General features: G+C 49.6%; 5 protein-coding genes across 5 annotated transcripts; 2 read left to right on the top strand and 3 right to left on the bottom strand.

Moving 5' to 3' along the window:
• The first annotated feature begins 1,117 nt into the window (after nt 1–1,117).
• Nucleotides 1,118–1,956, top strand: GUITHDRAFT_152987 (hypothetical protein). Its single transcript, XM_005831451.1, has 2 exons — nt 1,118–1,692; nt 1,820–1,956. Exons 1-2 carry the CDS (start codon nt 1,229–1,231, stop codon nt 1,920–1,922), a joined length of 567 nt encoding a protein of 188 aa, XP_005831508.1. The 5' UTR covers nt 1,118–1,228; the 3' UTR covers nt 1,923–1,956.
• Nucleotides 1,957–2,322: 366 nt separating this feature from the next.
• Nucleotides 2,323–2,780, bottom strand: GUITHDRAFT_152986 (hypothetical protein). The gene is made up of 2 exons (XM_005831450.1): nt 2,640–2,780; nt 2,323–2,453 (listed from the first exon to the last, which is right to left on the bottom strand). The coding sequence occupies exons 1-2, from the start codon at nt 2,769–2,771 to the stop codon at nt 2,355–2,357; spliced, it is 231 nt and encodes a 76-aa protein (XP_005831507.1). The 5' UTR covers nt 2,772–2,780; the 3' UTR covers nt 2,323–2,354.
• Nucleotides 2,781–3,011: 231 nt separating this feature from the next.
• Nucleotides 3,012–7,832, bottom strand: GUITHDRAFT_109645 (hypothetical protein; the record flags this gene model as incomplete). Its single annotated transcript, XM_005831449.1, has 21 exons — nt 3,012–3,215; nt 3,260–3,320; nt 3,366–3,535; nt 3,585–3,707; nt 3,759–3,862; nt 3,906–3,994; nt 4,048–4,130; nt 4,179–4,437; nt 4,479–4,621; nt 4,667–4,789; nt 4,832–4,928; nt 4,975–5,291; nt 5,336–5,468; nt 5,534–5,615; nt 5,665–5,938; nt 5,982–6,044; nt 6,099–6,315; nt 6,372–6,497; nt 6,547–6,743; nt 6,802–6,963; nt 7,047–7,832. 21 exons carry the CDS (start codon nt 7,830–7,832, stop codon nt 3,012–3,014), a joined length of 3,813 nt encoding a protein of 1,270 aa, XP_005831506.1.
• A 2,648-nt stretch (nt 7,833–10,480) lies between these two features.
• GUITHDRAFT_109644 (hypothetical protein) lies at nt 10,481–13,982 on the top strand (the record flags this gene model as incomplete). Its single annotated transcript, XM_005831448.1, has 15 exons — nt 10,481–11,120; nt 11,359–11,394; nt 11,730–11,899; nt 11,949–11,973; nt 12,030–12,114; nt 12,158–12,275; nt 12,324–12,407; nt 12,459–12,590; nt 12,651–12,731; nt 12,780–12,944; nt 12,984–13,037; nt 13,090–13,177; nt 13,256–13,321; nt 13,366–13,471; nt 13,514–13,982. 15 exons carry the CDS (start codon nt 10,481–10,483, stop codon nt 13,980–13,982), a joined length of 2,319 nt encoding a protein of 772 aa, XP_005831505.1.
• A 28-nt stretch (nt 13,983–14,010) lies between these two features.
• On the bottom strand, nt 14,011–15,031 carry GUITHDRAFT_109643 (hypothetical protein; the record flags this gene model as incomplete). Its single annotated transcript, XM_005831447.1, has 5 exons — nt 14,011–14,103; nt 14,154–14,237; nt 14,285–14,363; nt 14,414–14,511; nt 14,561–15,031. The coding sequence occupies 5 exons, from the start codon at nt 15,029–15,031 to the stop codon at nt 14,011–14,013; spliced, it is 825 nt and encodes a 274-aa protein (XP_005831504.1).
• Between the last annotated feature and the right edge of the window lie 2,104 nt (nt 15,032–17,135).

Raw genomic sequence — 17,135 nt, 5'->3', positions numbered from 1 at the left:
TCCTCCCTCAAGAATTCTTCGGGTGGGGCTGTGCAATGTCCTTCATCGCCTGTGCTGCCAACATCCAGGATGATGAGGTCAAAGGATTTTCCCATGTCCTTCAACTGCGCTACAGTGAGACCCTTGGCTGGTTCTTTTCCGTGCTCACCTTGTGCGCATATTCGCACCCGTTGGCCACAGTCACAGTCAGCCTATCGTCGTCCACTGGAAGAGCAAAGAACTTGCTGGCCATGTCCACAACGACCTCATCGGCCTCAACTGCTTGAAGCTCCTTGAGTCCTGGCATGTTGGCAAGGGACCATCCCACTATCGTGCCGCCCCCCAGCCCTATTACAAGCATCTGCGACTCCAACCTGAACTCCTGCTACATCTTGTGCAAAGGAAGAATTCACCCTTTCAGCGAAAGAAGCAGGAGATCCTCCGCGCTGAATCAATGCAGAGGCAAACGCCAACGCCCTGCCACATTGAAACTCAACATCCAAAGCAGAATTTCAGATTCGATTCAACCTCGATGAATGAAAGGGGAGAACATTCCAGTCTGGACGAAATTCTCCATTCTCTTTTTCTCTCTTCATCTTCATTGCGGATTGCCACACCTGTGGGCTCGAATCGAACCACAGTGCTCTAACAATCTCCTTATCGCTGTCCTGGGAACTGACTAGTTGTCTAACCTGTTGTTCAAACTGATCAGACCTAGCATTTGTGTCTTAAACTCAGCAAAACCTGGACATTGCCGTTGAGTGCACTCCAGCTGGAGGACAGAAGCTCGCCGCTGCTGTCAGTGTTCATCTTGCAGGGTTTACACACTTGAGCTGGAGTTCTACGTCTCCAGGTGAACCCTTGAGAGAAAATTCTAGGATGCGGGACCCAAGCCAGTGCTCTGCCTCCTCGTCCTCCTGCCGTCCTCCCTCGATCTCCTCCCTCAACGGACGCAAGGCTCATGATCAACATCATCGTTCCTAGCATGATCACACGCTGCAGCCACAACATTGCGCTACAGCCTTATATCAGCTTGGCCCTCGTCCCCGCACAAATTTTGCTGCCCTTGCCGGGTGCGAAACGGAAGGTAGCAGATGATGCTGTCTTTTTGGACGAAGTGATGAGTGAAGTTTCAAGTGTCGCAGCAAATGCCATCATGAGCAGCAGCGACGAGGGCGAGCATCTGATTGCGGCTGTGCAACATCAAGCTTGGAATAGAGGCTCCAAGGGACTCGTGAGATTCATATCTATGCAGCCTAGTCTAGCCGCTGCTACTCTCTGCAGTGTGGCTGCTGCCATGCTGTTGTGTGTTTCGATGTACTCTGTTACCGACCACACTTCTGCGTTGGTACAAACAAGCTTTTACCTTCCAATGCACCAGGTACAAATGCTTTCATCCAGCACAGTTCCCAATATGGAGGTCAAATATGATCCAGCAACCGGCGTATTCACCGCGAGAAATCCAGAAACCGGTGCTGTGACAAAAATTGACACTGCTTCGGGAAGCGTGGACACTGTTGCTGACTTTGAAAAGAAACACTTTCAATTTGAAGACGAAGATTCTGACGTGTTAACGCCCGTCAATAGTGGTGATCCGCATACATACTTTCCCGGTTGGAAACAAAGTCCATCTACAACGCATGGCAGATTAGACGGAGTAACAGAGTCTCCAAGATCAGCAGATTTTCGTAGACATTACTCTAACTTTCTCAGGTATGCGATTTAAATGTCAAGTATCAAGTAGTTATGATATTCAGCGAGTTTATTTTGCGCTGACTGCAAGCCTTTGATGATTTTCTTGGCCGTTGTACTTTGTTAGTCAATGAAAAATGTGCTACAGGTATCTTGGAAGCGATGGAGAAGATCCAGAGGAGGCTGCGATCAGGATTTACAACCTTTATCCTTCAGGAGCAAGCGCCTTGGATGGTGATCAAGAGGCATAACTTCTACATAGGTGAAATAAAAATTTGTACCATTATTCTAGATGGGTTTGACTGCGATAGTCATTTGTTTTGTTCGAGTTTGTTTCGTTAGTTTCTTGCTGAGTATCGTGAGCTTCGACTGCATCGCAAGCCGTTCTCTCACTTTCGCAACTCGTTCATCCGTTTGCTTGTTGTTCAAAACAGATGCAAAACATCGCCATGATCTCAGCACGCTTAAACATGGCCATGATCTCAGCATGCAATGTTCTACCTGTGATTTCGCCAGGAAGGATCAGACCGTTGAAAGTTAGATAATTTGCATGAGTCAAGATATGAGTGTGAGAGGAGAAGAATCCAAAAATTGACAAAGCTGTCATTACAAACATCATCACACATACTAATGCAGAACATCATTTGGTTTAATTCCAAATTCTTCCCACGTTTCTTGGAATCTTAGTAAGATCTCGTTGATGAGAGCAAGAATCTTGGCAGTCTGTTTCCATGCACTCTGCTTTTGGCGAGAAGAGCCTCCTCGGCTTTGGGTCCAGAGAACTGATGTACAAATAACGAAAGCGATGTTAGCTCATGAAATCAATAAACAATGTCACTAGAGCCACAAATCATCAAAATCAGTCTCATAGAAGATATATGATATATGTGTCCACCACACTTTCAGGTTAAAGAAAACAGCTTCTTTGCCATCTCCTTGACAAGCATGCATTATGTAGAAGAAATTACCGAGTAATCGTTGTCAACACCAACATGAACGCTGGCCATTTCCATCATTCTTGCTGGTTTTACTGCCTGCAGCTCTGCAGCATCATTCACAGCACAAGCCTTCAAGCGGCAAGCCTCCAGGAGAGCGAACATTTCTGGTCCAAAGCTATTTCTGGAAGCAATCAGGCCTAAGTTCACGTCAAGCTCGCCTCAGTGGCGTCCGGGAGGAGTCCGGCCAGCGCCGGCGGCCCGCCGGGGCGGCCGGGCGGCCGGCGGCGGCCGGAGTCCGGTCCGATCCGCGGGAGGCCCGGTAGCATCAGTGCCGGCTAGTGTACATGTGGCGTGCATCGGCATTTCAGAAGATTGTTCACAAACATAAATCACTAGCAGTCACTAGTATCGCTTGCCAGCGAGAGTCATGACTTGACTTTCATCGTTAGACTTCACGACGACGTCGATGTGATCGAAAGAATCTCCAAGTTCCTCTCCTATCTGAGTTTGCAGAACGACGAGAACAGTAGAGAAAGTCGTCATCTTCTTTCCGATCATGTCTTCCAGCATCTTGCTGACTCGCATGCACCCTTCGCTGTCCAAGTGCTGGGACTGAAGTAAGATGGTGGCATGAATCCTTCAGAACCTACTTGCATGACTTCATCCAGAACCAGGAGGTTACACGAAGTAGCTGTCCGCTCCATGGACCACCTGGAAACATGTCAGTGACGTCAGAAGGACTGCAACAAGATCAACTCAGAGAAGGCAAGAGCAAGAGCCAGGCTCAGCCTGCGCCACTGTCCACCAGACAGCTGATGCAGCGTTCTGCTACTGTATGAGCCATCCTGCATGCGAATCAGGATCTTCCGCTCAACAATCGATCCATCCAGCGCCAGTTGAAGTCTCAGCGAGTCTTCTGAGAGCACCTGATAATGATTTTAGCCAGCTCACTGTAGTGTAACCTGCTTTGACAACCTCAAGGTACTTCTCCGCTCTCTGCTGTAGCTCGAGAATAGCCACTTCGTACACAAAACTTTGTATTCCTTTCTTTCCAAAGATCTCATCAATCTTCTCCCACTGCTTCTGTTGTTGCTCTTGCTACAAACCATACATCACTTCCTTCCTTCCTCTCGTTCTCTCCTGGGTCACCAGGTCACGAGCTTCTTGCAGCTCCAGCATTCGCTGCATGCCGCTCTGCTCAGCCTCCTTGCGCATGTTGACTTCGGCCAGCCATGGGTTCGAGCGATCATACGCTGAGATCGATTTCAGGGCCTCTAAGGGACCTCGAGTGTGTACCTTGTGCTAGTGCGGTCTCCAGCTCCTTCATTTCATGATCTGCGCTCATGGCAAGCTCAAGTCTCGAGCTCGCCTCCTCGAACGCTTGTCTGAGAGGACGGCAGTCAACGAGGAAGGAAGATGATACTCTAAAAGGATTCACCGAGTCTCGCGACACTTCAATCGAGCCTCTGAAAGGTTCTGCTCGAGGCTGATAGCTTGTGAATCGATGCCTGCTATGTCCTTCTGCTCCAGCAGTTGAGTCATCGCACTTCAGTAGGCAGAGGACGCGACCTCGAGCTCAATCACATCAAGGTTGTACGTGGCTTCCAACCCTTGAAGCTGAGCCTTTGCCTCCTCCCACACGGTCTTCTCATGCTTCCAGGTCGTGTGAAGATCCACCTCGTCCTCGAACCTGCTCTCTGGAAGCTTGGCCGCACAGCCCAGCTCAGCCAATTGTTGCTTCCAACCTTCATCACTGAACGAGTTCACCAACTTCCTGAAAGCTTCGTTGCACTCTCCCTGATCGACGGCAGCCGATTCTATCATCAAGCTGCGGAACGTCAGTGCTTGGAGGAGTTGACTCATCCCAACCTGTAGGGATCGACTTCTGCCTCCAGCTCTGTCAGGAGTCTCTTGGCGCTCGTTGAATTCTCCTCAGCTGTCTTGAGGTCCTCCCTCAACTTCTCTTGTACCAGATTCATGTGCACGTAGTGCTCCTCTAGCAGCCTTCTTGCCTAGAAATAGTTCACCCTGTTCTCATCGCATGGGCCACTGCACACCTCCTTCCGTCGCTCGCTTGCCTTGGAGAAGTCTGCTGCAGCCACCTGCATTTCTCGATATTTGACGTCTTTGGTTTGCTTCATCTCGATCACATGATTCATGTGTTGTGAATGGTTGATTGGCTGCGTCAATGTAAGACACACGCACTTCAAGGAGTGCAGGACCTGCAGACAAACATGACAGCTCATCCTATGCTGGAGATTTTCAAGCTCCTCCAGCTGCTGCGAGATCGTCCTCCATGCCTCTTCCAAACGAACGCGGCTGAAGAGAATCACACAATGGCCCAGTCGCTAATGCACTTTCTCACCGGTCAGATACTTCTTCGAAAGTCCTCTCCGTCTCGTTCAACTTTCTCAACAGCATAACTCTCGTGCTCTCCATCTCATTCATCTCTTCTCCAAGCGTCTTGCGATATTTCTCGCAATCGACTTTGGCCTGTTGAAGGAGTTCTTTGGTCTCTAATATTCTCCTCTGAACATCTCCTTTCCATTTCAGGCGTTGTGATTCCACGTCTTCCTTCTTTCGCTCGATTGTATCCATCCTAGCTACAATCGACCCAAGCTCTTCGAGTTTGACTTCCAGTTGTCGCTGCAACATCTGAGCTGAGCTGACCGCTTTCATGTTCTGTGGACGGCTTCAGAGTTGAGAATAGAATGAGAACGTCATACTTTCTTCACTTTGATCTCAAGTTCAGTACGTTTTCTCTGACCATCTAGTCTCAAGTTCTGCAGCTCATCAAGAGATCTGTCGAACTCGTCTTGCGCGGCTTTCATCCTCTCTGAAGCTGTACTCGTCTCCAGCCTTTCATCGATTTCAACAGATGATCAGCTAACCCTGCACCCTCAGCCTCCATCCTCTGGAATTACCTGCAATTGCTTACATCCAACATATTCTTCTGAACTTCTTCTTTCTTGTGCTTTATCTCGTCCGACAGCGTTTGGATCTTTTCTGTTATGGTTCACTCTTGGAGAATCAGGACATCAGCAACAGGGGGCACCTGACATCTCAGTCGACCAGGCGTCCGACTTGCTAATGACGTCCATGCAAGCAGACTTCAACGCTTCTTGCTCAGATTGTCGCTCTAGCAGCCGACCATTGAGCTCATCTGCTTTGGCCTTTGCTTTTTTCTTCCTATCCTTAGCAATTTCCTGAGCCGAAGACCAAATCTCCGACGAGATGACATTGTCAAGAGTTGCCTTGAAGTCTTTGTCAGTCTTGTCAAGAATTCCTGTAATGAGATGTTGTCCATGGAACACAGCGTCAGAGATGACCTGTAGCTCGTCATAAAGGGAACTAGTAGAGCAAGGGAATGACCTGCACAGGGATCAATCGCTCAAGCTCACTCTGCGTGTCCCGCAGCGAGGATTGGGTCAGATCCTGATCTCCCAACTTCAGCTTGAGTGCATGACTCTCCCCCTTTCCTTCAGAAACCCTCCGCTGAACGCTGAACGCCTGCCCATTGACCCTTCCTTTCACAGTCACGCTTGCAGTCACTGACGCTTCCTCTTGGTCTCTTCCTCCTCGAATCTGATGTACAACGTCCTTCCTGCCCAGCCTCTTCCCGTCTGCCCGCACATCCGCAGATCCCGTCAAAGCCCAGAGAGAAGCCATGCAAAGATTCGTCTTCCCCGATCCATTGCTGTCACAACTGGCATAGAGAAGAAAAGTCAGACCCTCAAGGGCTCCTGTTGTCCTTCGCCTTACCTGTTCTCATCCTGGTTTCGACCCATGACTAACACCACACCTCTATCTTCCAACGGATACATGATCTTCTTCTTTGGACCGAAAGAGCAGTACCCCTTCAATTCAACGCTTTCAAACACAACCTCCCTAAATGTCAAGAGTGACTTTCCAAATTGTGATGTTAAAGAAGACCAACCTGTGATTTTGAATGGAAGAATACGACTTCTCTACAAGTACCTCTTGAAGTAGACCACTAGCAGCTTTCTTAATGGCTCCTTCCATCTCACCCAACCCGTCTTGTAGATCAAAAAAGCGGCACAAGAGAGAGGAGGGATCCAGAATATCCGCCTTTGGAATGCGCGCTTGCTTCAGCTCGGGGACCTTCTCTCTGACCTTGAGATTTAAACAAGGATGCATATTAGACTTCAACAGGACTAAAGGATAAGAGCACCTCAAGAGAGACCCCTGATAGGTTGAACTTTGATAACCTCTGACGGGCACCAATGGGGTCGTCGACAGTCAACTGGATTCTGTCTCCAACGCAGGGTTCCCATTTCAAGATTTTCTCCTCAAGCTCGTCGATTGATTTGGCAATATAATGACGACGTCCAATCTGCGGTGACAAGTCAACTCACTCAATATGCAGATGACACAATAACGTGAGAGAAATGGTAAGTCTGAATATTGTATGTGCACCTGCATCGGAATCTCCTCTTCGACCGTCCAGTTCTTATTGGCATTCAAAACGAGGAGAAACTTGTCTTCGTGGGCTTCTGACATAGAAGTTTGGTAAGGCGAGCCAACATACTGGACAGGAAATCTTCGACGATCGTGTGCAGTGCCCCAGAGCTTCTGAGGTCGATGGTAGTGTCCAGTGTAGACGGGAATATCCGCGGGGAAGTCAGATACATTCAGACCTCTTTCTGCTTTCATTCCTAGTCCAAGATCCGCACCAATGACATCAACGTGGCAGAAAAGAGCGGAAACCTCTCCTGGCGGGCAACTCCTGACGATCTGCCTAAATGATTCTGGGCTGCGGGTGTACGGCACCCAAAGCGCACCTAGCAAGATTGAAGGCTTTGAAATGATGTGCCCGGCCGAGAGCACGAGGCCCAAAGGAGTCAGGGCATGAGTTTCGCCATCAAAAGTCGCCTGATCGTGATTACCAGGAAGCGCAAGAACAGGGACTTTCCAGTTTGACAATGCGAGCAAGATTGAATTCAAAGAATCCACCCGTAGTACTCCCTTCTCGTGCCAGAAATCTCCAAGAAATATGACGCCAGCATTTCGTTTCAATGCCTCATGATGAATTGTTTCAAGAACACGAAGGCATGTTTCCAGTGAGTTGCGAGACACATGGAGGTCGCTGAACACTACCCACTTCTCTGGCGGATCGGTCCAGGTCTGATTGAATGGTGTATGAGTGGCGGAGAGAGGAACGGATCTCAGTGTGGGCTCCTCGTCCGAAGACATTGTCATCATAGAGCTGAAATTCTCTCTGTTCCGATGAATGTCTGCTTGCTTCAACACTCTTGTCCAGTGAAAGCCTTCGGATTGGACGTATCCGGAAGGGGCTCTCCCCCTTCCTTTTGGTCTCCTAGATATCTCTTTACCCTGCTCGTCCAAATCTATCAAAAATGCCTTCTTTCGCTTGGAAGGTTTGATCTCTTCCTCTTCATCAAGTGAACCCGACTGATCTCTGGAGCTGTGGTCCGAGTGCGTCGCCCTTGCAATGTGCCGTGACCCACCTCTCAAAACCAACTTGACTTCAGGCAATGCGCTTGTTCGTAGCAAATAGCGAGAAAACACGGAGTTCCCTGGGCAAAACAATCTCTTCCTTGTGGAAGGATGAAGCAAATGCCATGACCCACTTTGCAAAATCGTAAATGGCATGGCAAGAAGGAGGCAATTCCCAAGGATCAAGGAAGTGGATAGCAATGTGCTGAGTGTGCATATTTGAATGTTTCTCCTACCATGATGCCGAAAGATCATCGCCTACCTGCTTTCTCCCACGTAGGTCATCCCCTCCACACTCCTACGCTGACAATCCCTGCGCCCCTGCCATGAGCATATTTCAGTCCGCAAGTTCACCCAGGTTCCGACGGATGGCTCGGCCGCGGGCCGCACGCGGCCGATACCGGGTCGGGCCCCCGGGCCGCCCGCCGCCCGGCCCGGCCCGGCCCGGCGGGGTCCGATCCCGGCGGGGCGGTGACGGTCACTGGCAGCCGCCGAACCTAAAGTTAACTTCTGTAAAAATCATGGGAAGCAACTTTTCTCTTTACAAGCCTGAGTGGATCGGTGGCAATGGTGACTCGGAGGACTTGTGGCCGCAGTGACGGTGGGCCGGGCAGACTTGGGACAACTTGCACTGATAATTTGAGTCACGAGTCAGGCTCCAACGTGACGGTTTACATGCCGCAGTGCGCCGGGGCCCGGCCCGGCGCACTCAGGCTCAGCCTGGCCGCAGCGGCTCCCGCCCGGCGCCCGGGCCTGGCAGTGCAGTGTCACGGCGGCCCGGCCGGGCCTGGCCCCGGGCCGGGCCCCGCGATGCCCTGACCCGGCGCCGCCGCGCGCCCACTGGGGCAGCCGCTGAGCGGCCCCGGCGGCTCACTGCCCGGCCGGGCCCGGGGTGCGGCAGAGTCCGGGCCCCGGTCGGCCCGGCGGCAGGCCGCCGGGGAATCATTGCATTGAGGGGGGTTGATACGACTTAGGAACTTCCTAGGATCCGGAGGCCAAAAAAGAGACACACGCTACCCCTTCTTTTTCCTTTGTAAAATGGGGTAGTGGTAGTTTCTATTGCGTGTCGTTCATTTTTTTGTGTTGAAATGGGGGTAGGGGAGGTCAGATTGAAATGGAGAATAAAGGGTAGGGTGCCCAAATGAAGGGGGTCAGTGCATGATGACAGTGGGATGTGGGATAAGGATTATGATTTCAATTGGAATGCAGGCCTAGTGGAGTTGACTATCCATGAATCATGTGTTTGTAGAGCTCAATTCAGTAGGTGGGGTTGAAATAAAATTGTTCATGGGGTAGGGTAGTTGATCAATCGAGCTCACACGAGATCACAGCGTTTCATGATACCACCATGCAGATACCCTTGTTTGACATGGGAAAAGCACCCGTGTTCCATGACAGTACTCATATGATACCCCAGCCTCCTCATTTACTACCCCACCCCCTTATTGACAGTTCCGTTCTCAACCCCTTTTGTAAAGTACCCACACGATTTGGAACTCACCCCAAATTACACCGACAGTACCCTTTCATTGTAAAGTACTTTTCGTCGAAATCCAACCCCCACCCCCTGTACTTCCACCTTCCCACCCCACCCTATCTCCTTAGAGCAACCTACCTATCTGCCAAACATATGCCTATAGCCCTCGTGCCTGTAGCACCCCATTGCTCCACACCCATTCCCCTGTTCCATACACAGCATCCCGGTACCCTCCAAATATCTGCGGAAAACTTCCATCTCATAAGGTGGGTAGTGCTGCAGGGGGATGGGGTAGGGGGTAGTGGATGGGCGCATCACCTGCTCGGGTGGGGTTCTATCAAAGTCCTTGGACATAGGGTTCTTTGGCAGTAAATTGGAGGGGTGATACCCGCCACAAGGGGGTGATAAAAATCTGGGGGGTAGTGTGAGATTAAGAGGGGGCAGACATGGCCTTCGCCGACAAGCTTCTCCGGACGGCCTTTGCCGCCAACATGCTCTCTCCCGGTTGGTTCTCTTGCTTCTATCTCTTTGTTTGCACCTAGCCCCCAATCATTGTGGTGTATCCTCCTGTGTAGCATTCACCCTGGTCACCACATGGTTGGTTGCAATCGCTATGCGTCGGATCCTCATGCTCCCGAGTATCCCTGCATGGTCTTTGGCCCCCATCAAGGCGACTAATGGATCTAGCTTGTTGTCCTGTGAAATATCTTCTGTAACTAATGTGTATGCTGCACGGCCCCTCACTGTCTTGCTTGTCTAGCACTATTTATGCTGTTTCTCCACTTCGAACACACTTTGCTGGATCTTCATGCTACCGAGTGCTTTTATATCCCCCTTGAGTTCTCCAATTTGCAAGAAGAGAGGAACTTATATTCGTTGGATACTTGTCCGTGTCATTTCACTATGTGATCTTACGATGATTTTTCTTGTTGAATACTCGTCGATTTTTCAACCTCTTGACGAATTTCTCACAGCGCGGAATTCTAAATTATTCCAATACTCAACTTGTGACGTGAATGATTGGCCTTTCGATGAAGAATATTCTGGACTTCGCGAAGAAGAAGAAGAAGAACTAGCGCTTGAATTATCGGATGCTGAGACTCCCGAATTGTCTCTTTGTCAGGACGAGTCACATCGTTCAGTGTCGCCGACTCCTCCATCAAAGCAGCAGAATTGTGCGAAGGATACAAAAGTCAACACGGTATTCCCCAGAAGAAAGGCTGGGCAGAATGTGAGGATGAACAGCAAGCCTGTGGTACTGAGTGAGAGGAACCTGCAAAAACTTTTCAATCTGCCGTTGTACAAGGCTGCCGAGCAACTCGGGATCTGTGCTACTGCGTTGAAATCTGCTTGCAGAAAGCTTGGAATCAAGAAATGGCCTTTCCGAGCTCAGCTGCAGTCTCATTCATCCAATAACAATGTTGTCGCGGAGAAGAATGAAGAAAATGCTGCAGCTGGCAGCGATAATCTCTCGTCTTCTGATAGTAATGGGAGTATGAGCAGCAATAATACTGTTTCATACGGAAGCGACGATCAGAACATGTTCGGTGATCTCGGTGATCCCACAACTGATCTCTCATCGCCATCAAGCCCTTTGTTGGACTCTTGAAGTTCACAGTATGTCATTTCTACTCAACATGGTTGCATTTGTACTGAATGAACTTTGTTGTTGCTTTCGAAGGAGAAAGCCTATCGCATATGTGCATTTAAAATTACCAAACTGAGAGATTCAATGTATCTCCTGCATCCGTATGTAATAAAGCTCAATTTTGAACTCTGGTTGTTTTGTCGTAGCCTTGGATGCCGGTGCGGTCACCAGCCGCGCTGACGGTGATGGCGGGCCTGAGGCTTGACTTTCAGATCGGCGGTCCAACGTTTCGAGCTCACCGTGGCACCGTCCGATGTTAATCGTTTGATAGCTCGCAACTTCGGCTCGATCAACTAGTTGCATCCCCTCTCTCCAATCCGATGGCAAAGCCTCGAGATTTTCTTTGACATTACCTTCACTCTGCTGGCAGGAATCAGTGTTGGAACATCAACAATGCTGCCTCTACTTCTTGTATTTGACCTTGCTGAGGTGAGCTCACTCCCGATGTTGACTGTTTTTACATGTAGCTGCCAGTCGTCCTGGCCGGTTCTATCGACATGACGAATGTCGGCTCAAGGGTATGTGAGCGCTGGACAAGCCTCGTCCCATGAGGACGAGCTAGAGCTGATTGCCGAGATCCAAGACCCCATGCTCAAGGAAAGATTCCTGCACATGATGATGATGAAGGCACGGTGCAATGAAAGTCCAGGTGTCGTCGCTGCCATGATTCAAGCAGCAGAACACCAGGTTTTGATAGACATGAGCCAAATGATCGCAAGCTAAACATCACGAACAGGACCCGCACGTGAGAACAGCAGCAGGTATGAGAAGGTTTCTCTGTCTTGTTGCTCTAATCACAATCAATCCTTCCTCCCAGTGGAGCTGCTGTCGGAGTCCAACATAGTTGGAGAAGTGACCGACGTCCTTGCGAAGGCGCTTGAGGATGAAGACCCCTCTGTCAGGTCAATCACAGCAGTCATACGCAAGGGCCTGAACTAGCTGCAGGCTGCATGCACTTAAGGGTCTCAAGAATGTCTGCGCACGTCAAGAAAACGAGAAGGTTGCGTCGAAAATCCTTTCACTTTCCCAAGATCGCGTGCCTACCATCCGCGAGATGGTTCAGGTGCCTGAAAGATTGAACATTCTTTTTGGCTGAGAGGGAAGAAAACAGGAAGTTATCCTTGCCAGGATCGATTCCTTCACGACGAGCATGCGATGCTCGATGCTCGAGAATGAGCTGGAGAGCATACGCATTGTGAGTCATGTCATCTTAAGCTTGGCCTTGACCCCTTTTGAACTTGCTTAGGCTGCTGTGAGGTCGTTTGAACTGGAGGATCGAGCAGACTCTCGTGTCATGGAAGGCCTGCAACATGCGCTTGTCGATGGGCATCCGGTTGTGCGGATGAATGCCATTCATGTCATTGCGAGGAAGTTGCAGGTTCCAACCCTCATATTACAAATTCCCCTGGAGTTGTGATTCTCCGATTGGAACACTCAGGGATCGTCTCTTGAAACTGTCAAAGGGCACAACACCAACAGTCGTTCAATCGCTCTCAAGAAATCATCGCTGGAGGACGAGGTGAAACCTTTTCTGAGCCACTTCTTTTTGATGTTCACTGTTTCTCAGAGCGAAGATCTGAAAGTGAAGGAGCACTACATGAAGCTACTGATACGGGCATTACGAGATGAATGCGATGATGTCGTCCTTTCCGTACTAGATCATCTCGATTTTGATTCAGTCAAACAAAGTCGAGGACCTGTCAGATCAGCAATTGATTTATTCGCTCATAAGGTGCATGGTTGTATTATTTTTCTGTCCTGACATTTCCAGTCTTCGGCTGTGAGGCGAAAATCGATATCTTGGATCATCAGTGCTGTGAAACAGGTGATAGCATTTTTTGGACATAGGTCATCCTGACACAGCCCATCACCTTCAGACGCTTTCGTCCTCGCAGGACTGGGCATATGATCTTGTACTTGGAATTCTCAAGAACCCCGACACAAAGAATACAGACGAACTTGATAGTGCGGCAGAGGAAGTGCTAGACTAGCTCGAGCTGCTCTGACAGGTGGAGCAGGTCTTGGATGACATCGTCTCTTCAGGAAACTCCCGAATGAAGGATGTTCTGGACCTCCTGCAACACTCCAGTCCTCTCACCAGAGCTGCAAGTACAATTGCAGGCGCCATGATTTGTCCACTTATGATTTGTCAGGCCTCCGAGCACTTCATGGTGCCGTCAGAAACCTGATCAAGCCTGTGCTGTGGAACTCAGGATCAAGCCCAACAGTGATTGGGGCATTGAGGGACGAAGACAAGCGGTAACCCGGCAAATCTTCAATTTCCTCTGATTGTATACAAAGAGTGCGTATCGCCGCCATTGCTTCGCTGTCCAATGTTCCAAGTGGAAACCCCGAAGCCATTCGGCCGCTCCTGAAATGCCTCGAGGACTCAGAGCTGCAAGTGCGGAACCAAGCTGCAGACGTGATTGCTGGAAGTTTGACACGACAAGACCTGCAACTGAAGCTCGAGTTGGTCAGCCTGTTGCGTAAATACTCCGGGGCAGCGCAGGCTGTTACCAAGGGATTCGAGATGGGGGGCAAGTATCTATCCCTCGAAGTTGGGTTCACGGGCAGGAAAGATGCATCGGCTCATGATATCTGTGCAGCAGCCCTTCGTGCACTGCGAGGCCTTGGAGTTCCAGACAGCATCTTGAAACTTGGAGCACATGCAGTCGAGGCAGCAGTTGAACGTCATGCCATTGGCTTCCGTTACGAGCTTCCTCCAAACTTCATGAATCAAAAACATAGCGAAAATCATAAGAGGCGGTAGCCCTCGTCGACCGTATCATGGCCTGTCGTCAGGTTTTGCGATCTCGAGGTAGAATCGCATCTATTGTTAGAATTGCATCCCAGTGTTTCAGGGTAAAAACGTCAAACTCGCTGTACAGGATCTGCTCAAAATAAAAATGAAAAAAGGGCGAAAATTTGGTATTACTCATACCGGTGTCTTGGTTCTTGTCAGGGAGGAGTCGGCTTCGTGTAGAGGTTTGTCCCAAGCTTCGACATTCCTCTCAATGTGATACAACTGCAATTGGCATAAGTCTGGGCTCACTCCACAAGGTGATCACACACCAGGTATCCCTTGCTGTCAAGAAACCTCAAGTAATCTGCAGGGTTATCACCAAGTTCGTTAATCAATCTGGGAGCGAACCTACGAACTCATCATCTGAACAACAAGTTATAGAACAACTATAGAAGTACTCTGAAATGATGCGTGCAGGCGGTCGATGCCCCGTGCTTCTGTCAAACAGCCTTTCACCACTTCTGAGGACTGTAAGCTCGTTTCCCTCGACGTCTATCTGTCATCTAGTGAATTTCAAGGACCAATCTCTACCATTCACGTCGAACCTTGATCAAGTCAATATCCTGACCAGGATGGAGATAATCATCTAGTCTGCCTATCTTCGTTTTTTCTGCATTCTGCTCAACACCTCGGGGATCTCCATTGCTCTGATTCCCACACAGCAGTACACCGTTGCCTGCATTACTGTCTTGGAAAGCAATGCGGCAGTCATGCTGTTTTTGGTCAGTAAGTGCAACGGTGTGCAACTCGAGATTCTCACGAAGCCCTGGGTTCAAGCAAAGACTATGCTGGAGAAGGTTCACATTGGAATGCAGCGGCTCGAAGGCAACCACTCGGTGTCCAAGTGAGAGAGCGAGGAGGGAATGCCAACCTATGTTTGCCCCAATGTCCACAAAGAAAGAAGGACGAGGAAGGCTCTGGATGATACTGCTCTCTTGTGGCTCCCATAGTCCGCTCAGTCTCACGCTGTTGCTCACGATGTCGTAAGTTCCATCTTTGAACGGGTAAACGACCATCAGAAATGGACAGTCTGAGGAAGCTGGAACGATCAGTCCGTTTGAAATGCCCTTGCATTGATCCTCAAGGATTCTTCTTCGATTTGGTCTTAGTGCTACTTTTCCATTCCTTGCTGTGTATACGTCGCTTTTTGACATCTGGCATTTCGCAAACAAAAAATCTATTTCCTGAGCTGTCACCGGCTTTCGATTTCTGGGGCTATCAGCAATCTTGCCTACCCACAGCCACCAAGATACAATTGCAAGCACACCGATTATGCTGAAAGCTACAGGAAGGATTATTGGCCACCGTTGAGGCTTCTCCTCTTCGCTCTCAGCCCTGTACATTAGGGAGAAACAGGAAGGAGCTGAACACAGATGGTACGAACTGAGCCAAGGAGAAGGGAGGGGAGTCAGAGGGAGAGAACTTTATAGTGGGTGAGGGTGACTGCACAGGAGAATGTCATGGAGGGATGAAGAGGGAGCGGGACATGTTGTTGTGACCGACTGGTATCCCCTGGTATCCCCTGACCCGGCGCCATGTCAGTCACTGGCCATGTCATCGGAAGCAAGGTATCTCTGGTCTACCATCTTCTCCTGCACTCTGCACCCAGCTGCTCTGCACCTTCTCTGCTCTGGTTCAACCATCATTGTTGGTCATGCGTCTCTGGTCTACCATCTTTCATGTTCCCAAAGAGTAATTTTACTTGTGATGTAGGGGTGGGTGGAATTCTGAACCTTTCATCTAGGGTGGGGTGAGGGTCCTCACGGGGTCCTTTTCCAGAATATAGGGCTAGTGGATAGTGGTGGGTTAGAGACTCAGTGCAGTGGAGGAGTAACAACAAATCAATACCGGGGGGTTAGGACTTTTATAGGGGTAGGGTAAGTTGAGAACCTGCTAATTTGTTGTAATTTGGTGGGGTAGTATTACGAAGTTGAAGGTTCGCATGGACAACAGGGGGGTACATGTTGTTTAGAGGGGTGGGGGTGGGGGGGTAAGGCGTAGGATGGGGATGAACATGCGCCCGTCGCCTTGCAGGGGACATCATATGCGGGATTGCATCTGTCGTCTCTGTACAACATCCTCCTGATCTTGACCTTCCTCGTCGCAGCTCCCTTCTTCTCATAGTTCCTGCGCTCTGCACCTCATCGCCTTTATCAGGAATGTTTTTCCTTGTTCACCTACAACTTTGAACAGTTTTGCTGCTCGGATGAGGATAGCCTTCGTTCGATGAAGAAGTATCTAAATTTCAGGGGCAGCAATGCTGCAGATGATCACGGGAAGCGTAATCCCGTCGTTTTAGACCGTCTAGGGGAACTATGGGCAGAGGCTGCCCAAGGCCAAAGGGATTTTCTGATATCTCACAGCGATGTTGCCGATCTTAGAAAGGCTTACGAGAATTTGTTCCCAAGGGGCGCTAACAAAGAGGCTATTCGCAAGGCACTTGGAAGCTCTTTGGATGAAGCTGCTGAATTCATAGAAGTTCTCTGCAGATATCTCATACGCAATATTTCCAAGGAGGATGACGAGCTAGTTTTGCACCTCTTCACAGGAATCGAGGAAGCTCGTAGTTTGAACACTCAATTCATTCTATCAAGCTTCCTGCTTTCCCTGCATTCTGTAGATGATCTCACCCCAGTCTGCGGTGTCGGAGTACCTTCCATGCTGGTGAAACTGCTCGCCAGGATGCAGACTGTGTCAGTTTTGCTCGAAAGTGGACAGCACGGAGAAATGAATTTAACAGCTGAAGACTTGAACAAAGCGCTCAATATGATTGTTCGGGCACTGAGACATATATTCTCCTCGTTAACAATACACCAAGAGGGTGCTGCGAAGTTGCAAGGCGTACAAATAGCGGTGACATGAGATTTTGCTGCTGAATGTTCAATCTAAAGCACTTTGATTCAGGTGGAAGATCTTGTCCGAGGAGATGCCATTCGAGGTCTGATCCATATGACTGGCCAAGCAGTCAAACCGTATCAAGCTGGATTCTCTCGTTGGGTGGAAGTTCATGCTGTGAGTGTTTGTTGTATGACCGGCATTTCCTTGATTTAAATGAGCAGGTTGACATCCTGTTGACTGTACTTTGGAATGGAATGTGCCGTGAGCTTGTACTCCATATAC

Source organism: Guillardia theta (genome assembly GCF_000315625.1).
Source record: "Guillardia theta CCMP2712 unplaced genomic scaffold GUITHscaffold_40, whole genome shotgun sequence".
NCBI classification, from domain to species: domain Eukaryota; class Cryptophyceae; order Pyrenomonadales; family Geminigeraceae; genus Guillardia; species Guillardia theta.
The sequence above is the reverse complement of the archived record's forward strand: the minus strand, read 5'-3'. Positions and strand labels throughout refer to the sequence as shown.

Bases quoted from the DNA above. Each gene is read 5' to 3' on its own strand.
- GUITHDRAFT_152986 (XM_005831450.1), bottom strand. From the start codon at position 2,771: ATGTTCGCTCTCCTGGAGGCTTGCCGCTTGAAGGCTTGTGCTGTGAAT. The intron at 2,454-2,639 runs GTAATTTCTTCT...TTTGTACATCAG, and splicing joins GTGTTGACAACGATTACTCG to TTCTCTGGACCCAAAGCCGA.
- GUITHDRAFT_152987 (XM_005831451.1), top strand. From the start codon at position 1,229: ATGCAGCCTAGTCTAGCCGCTGCTACTCTCTGCAGTGTGGCTGCTGCC. The intron at 1,693-1,819 runs GTATGCGATTTA...AATGTGCTACAG, and splicing joins CATTACTCTAACTTTCTCAG to GTATCTTGGAAGCGATGGAG.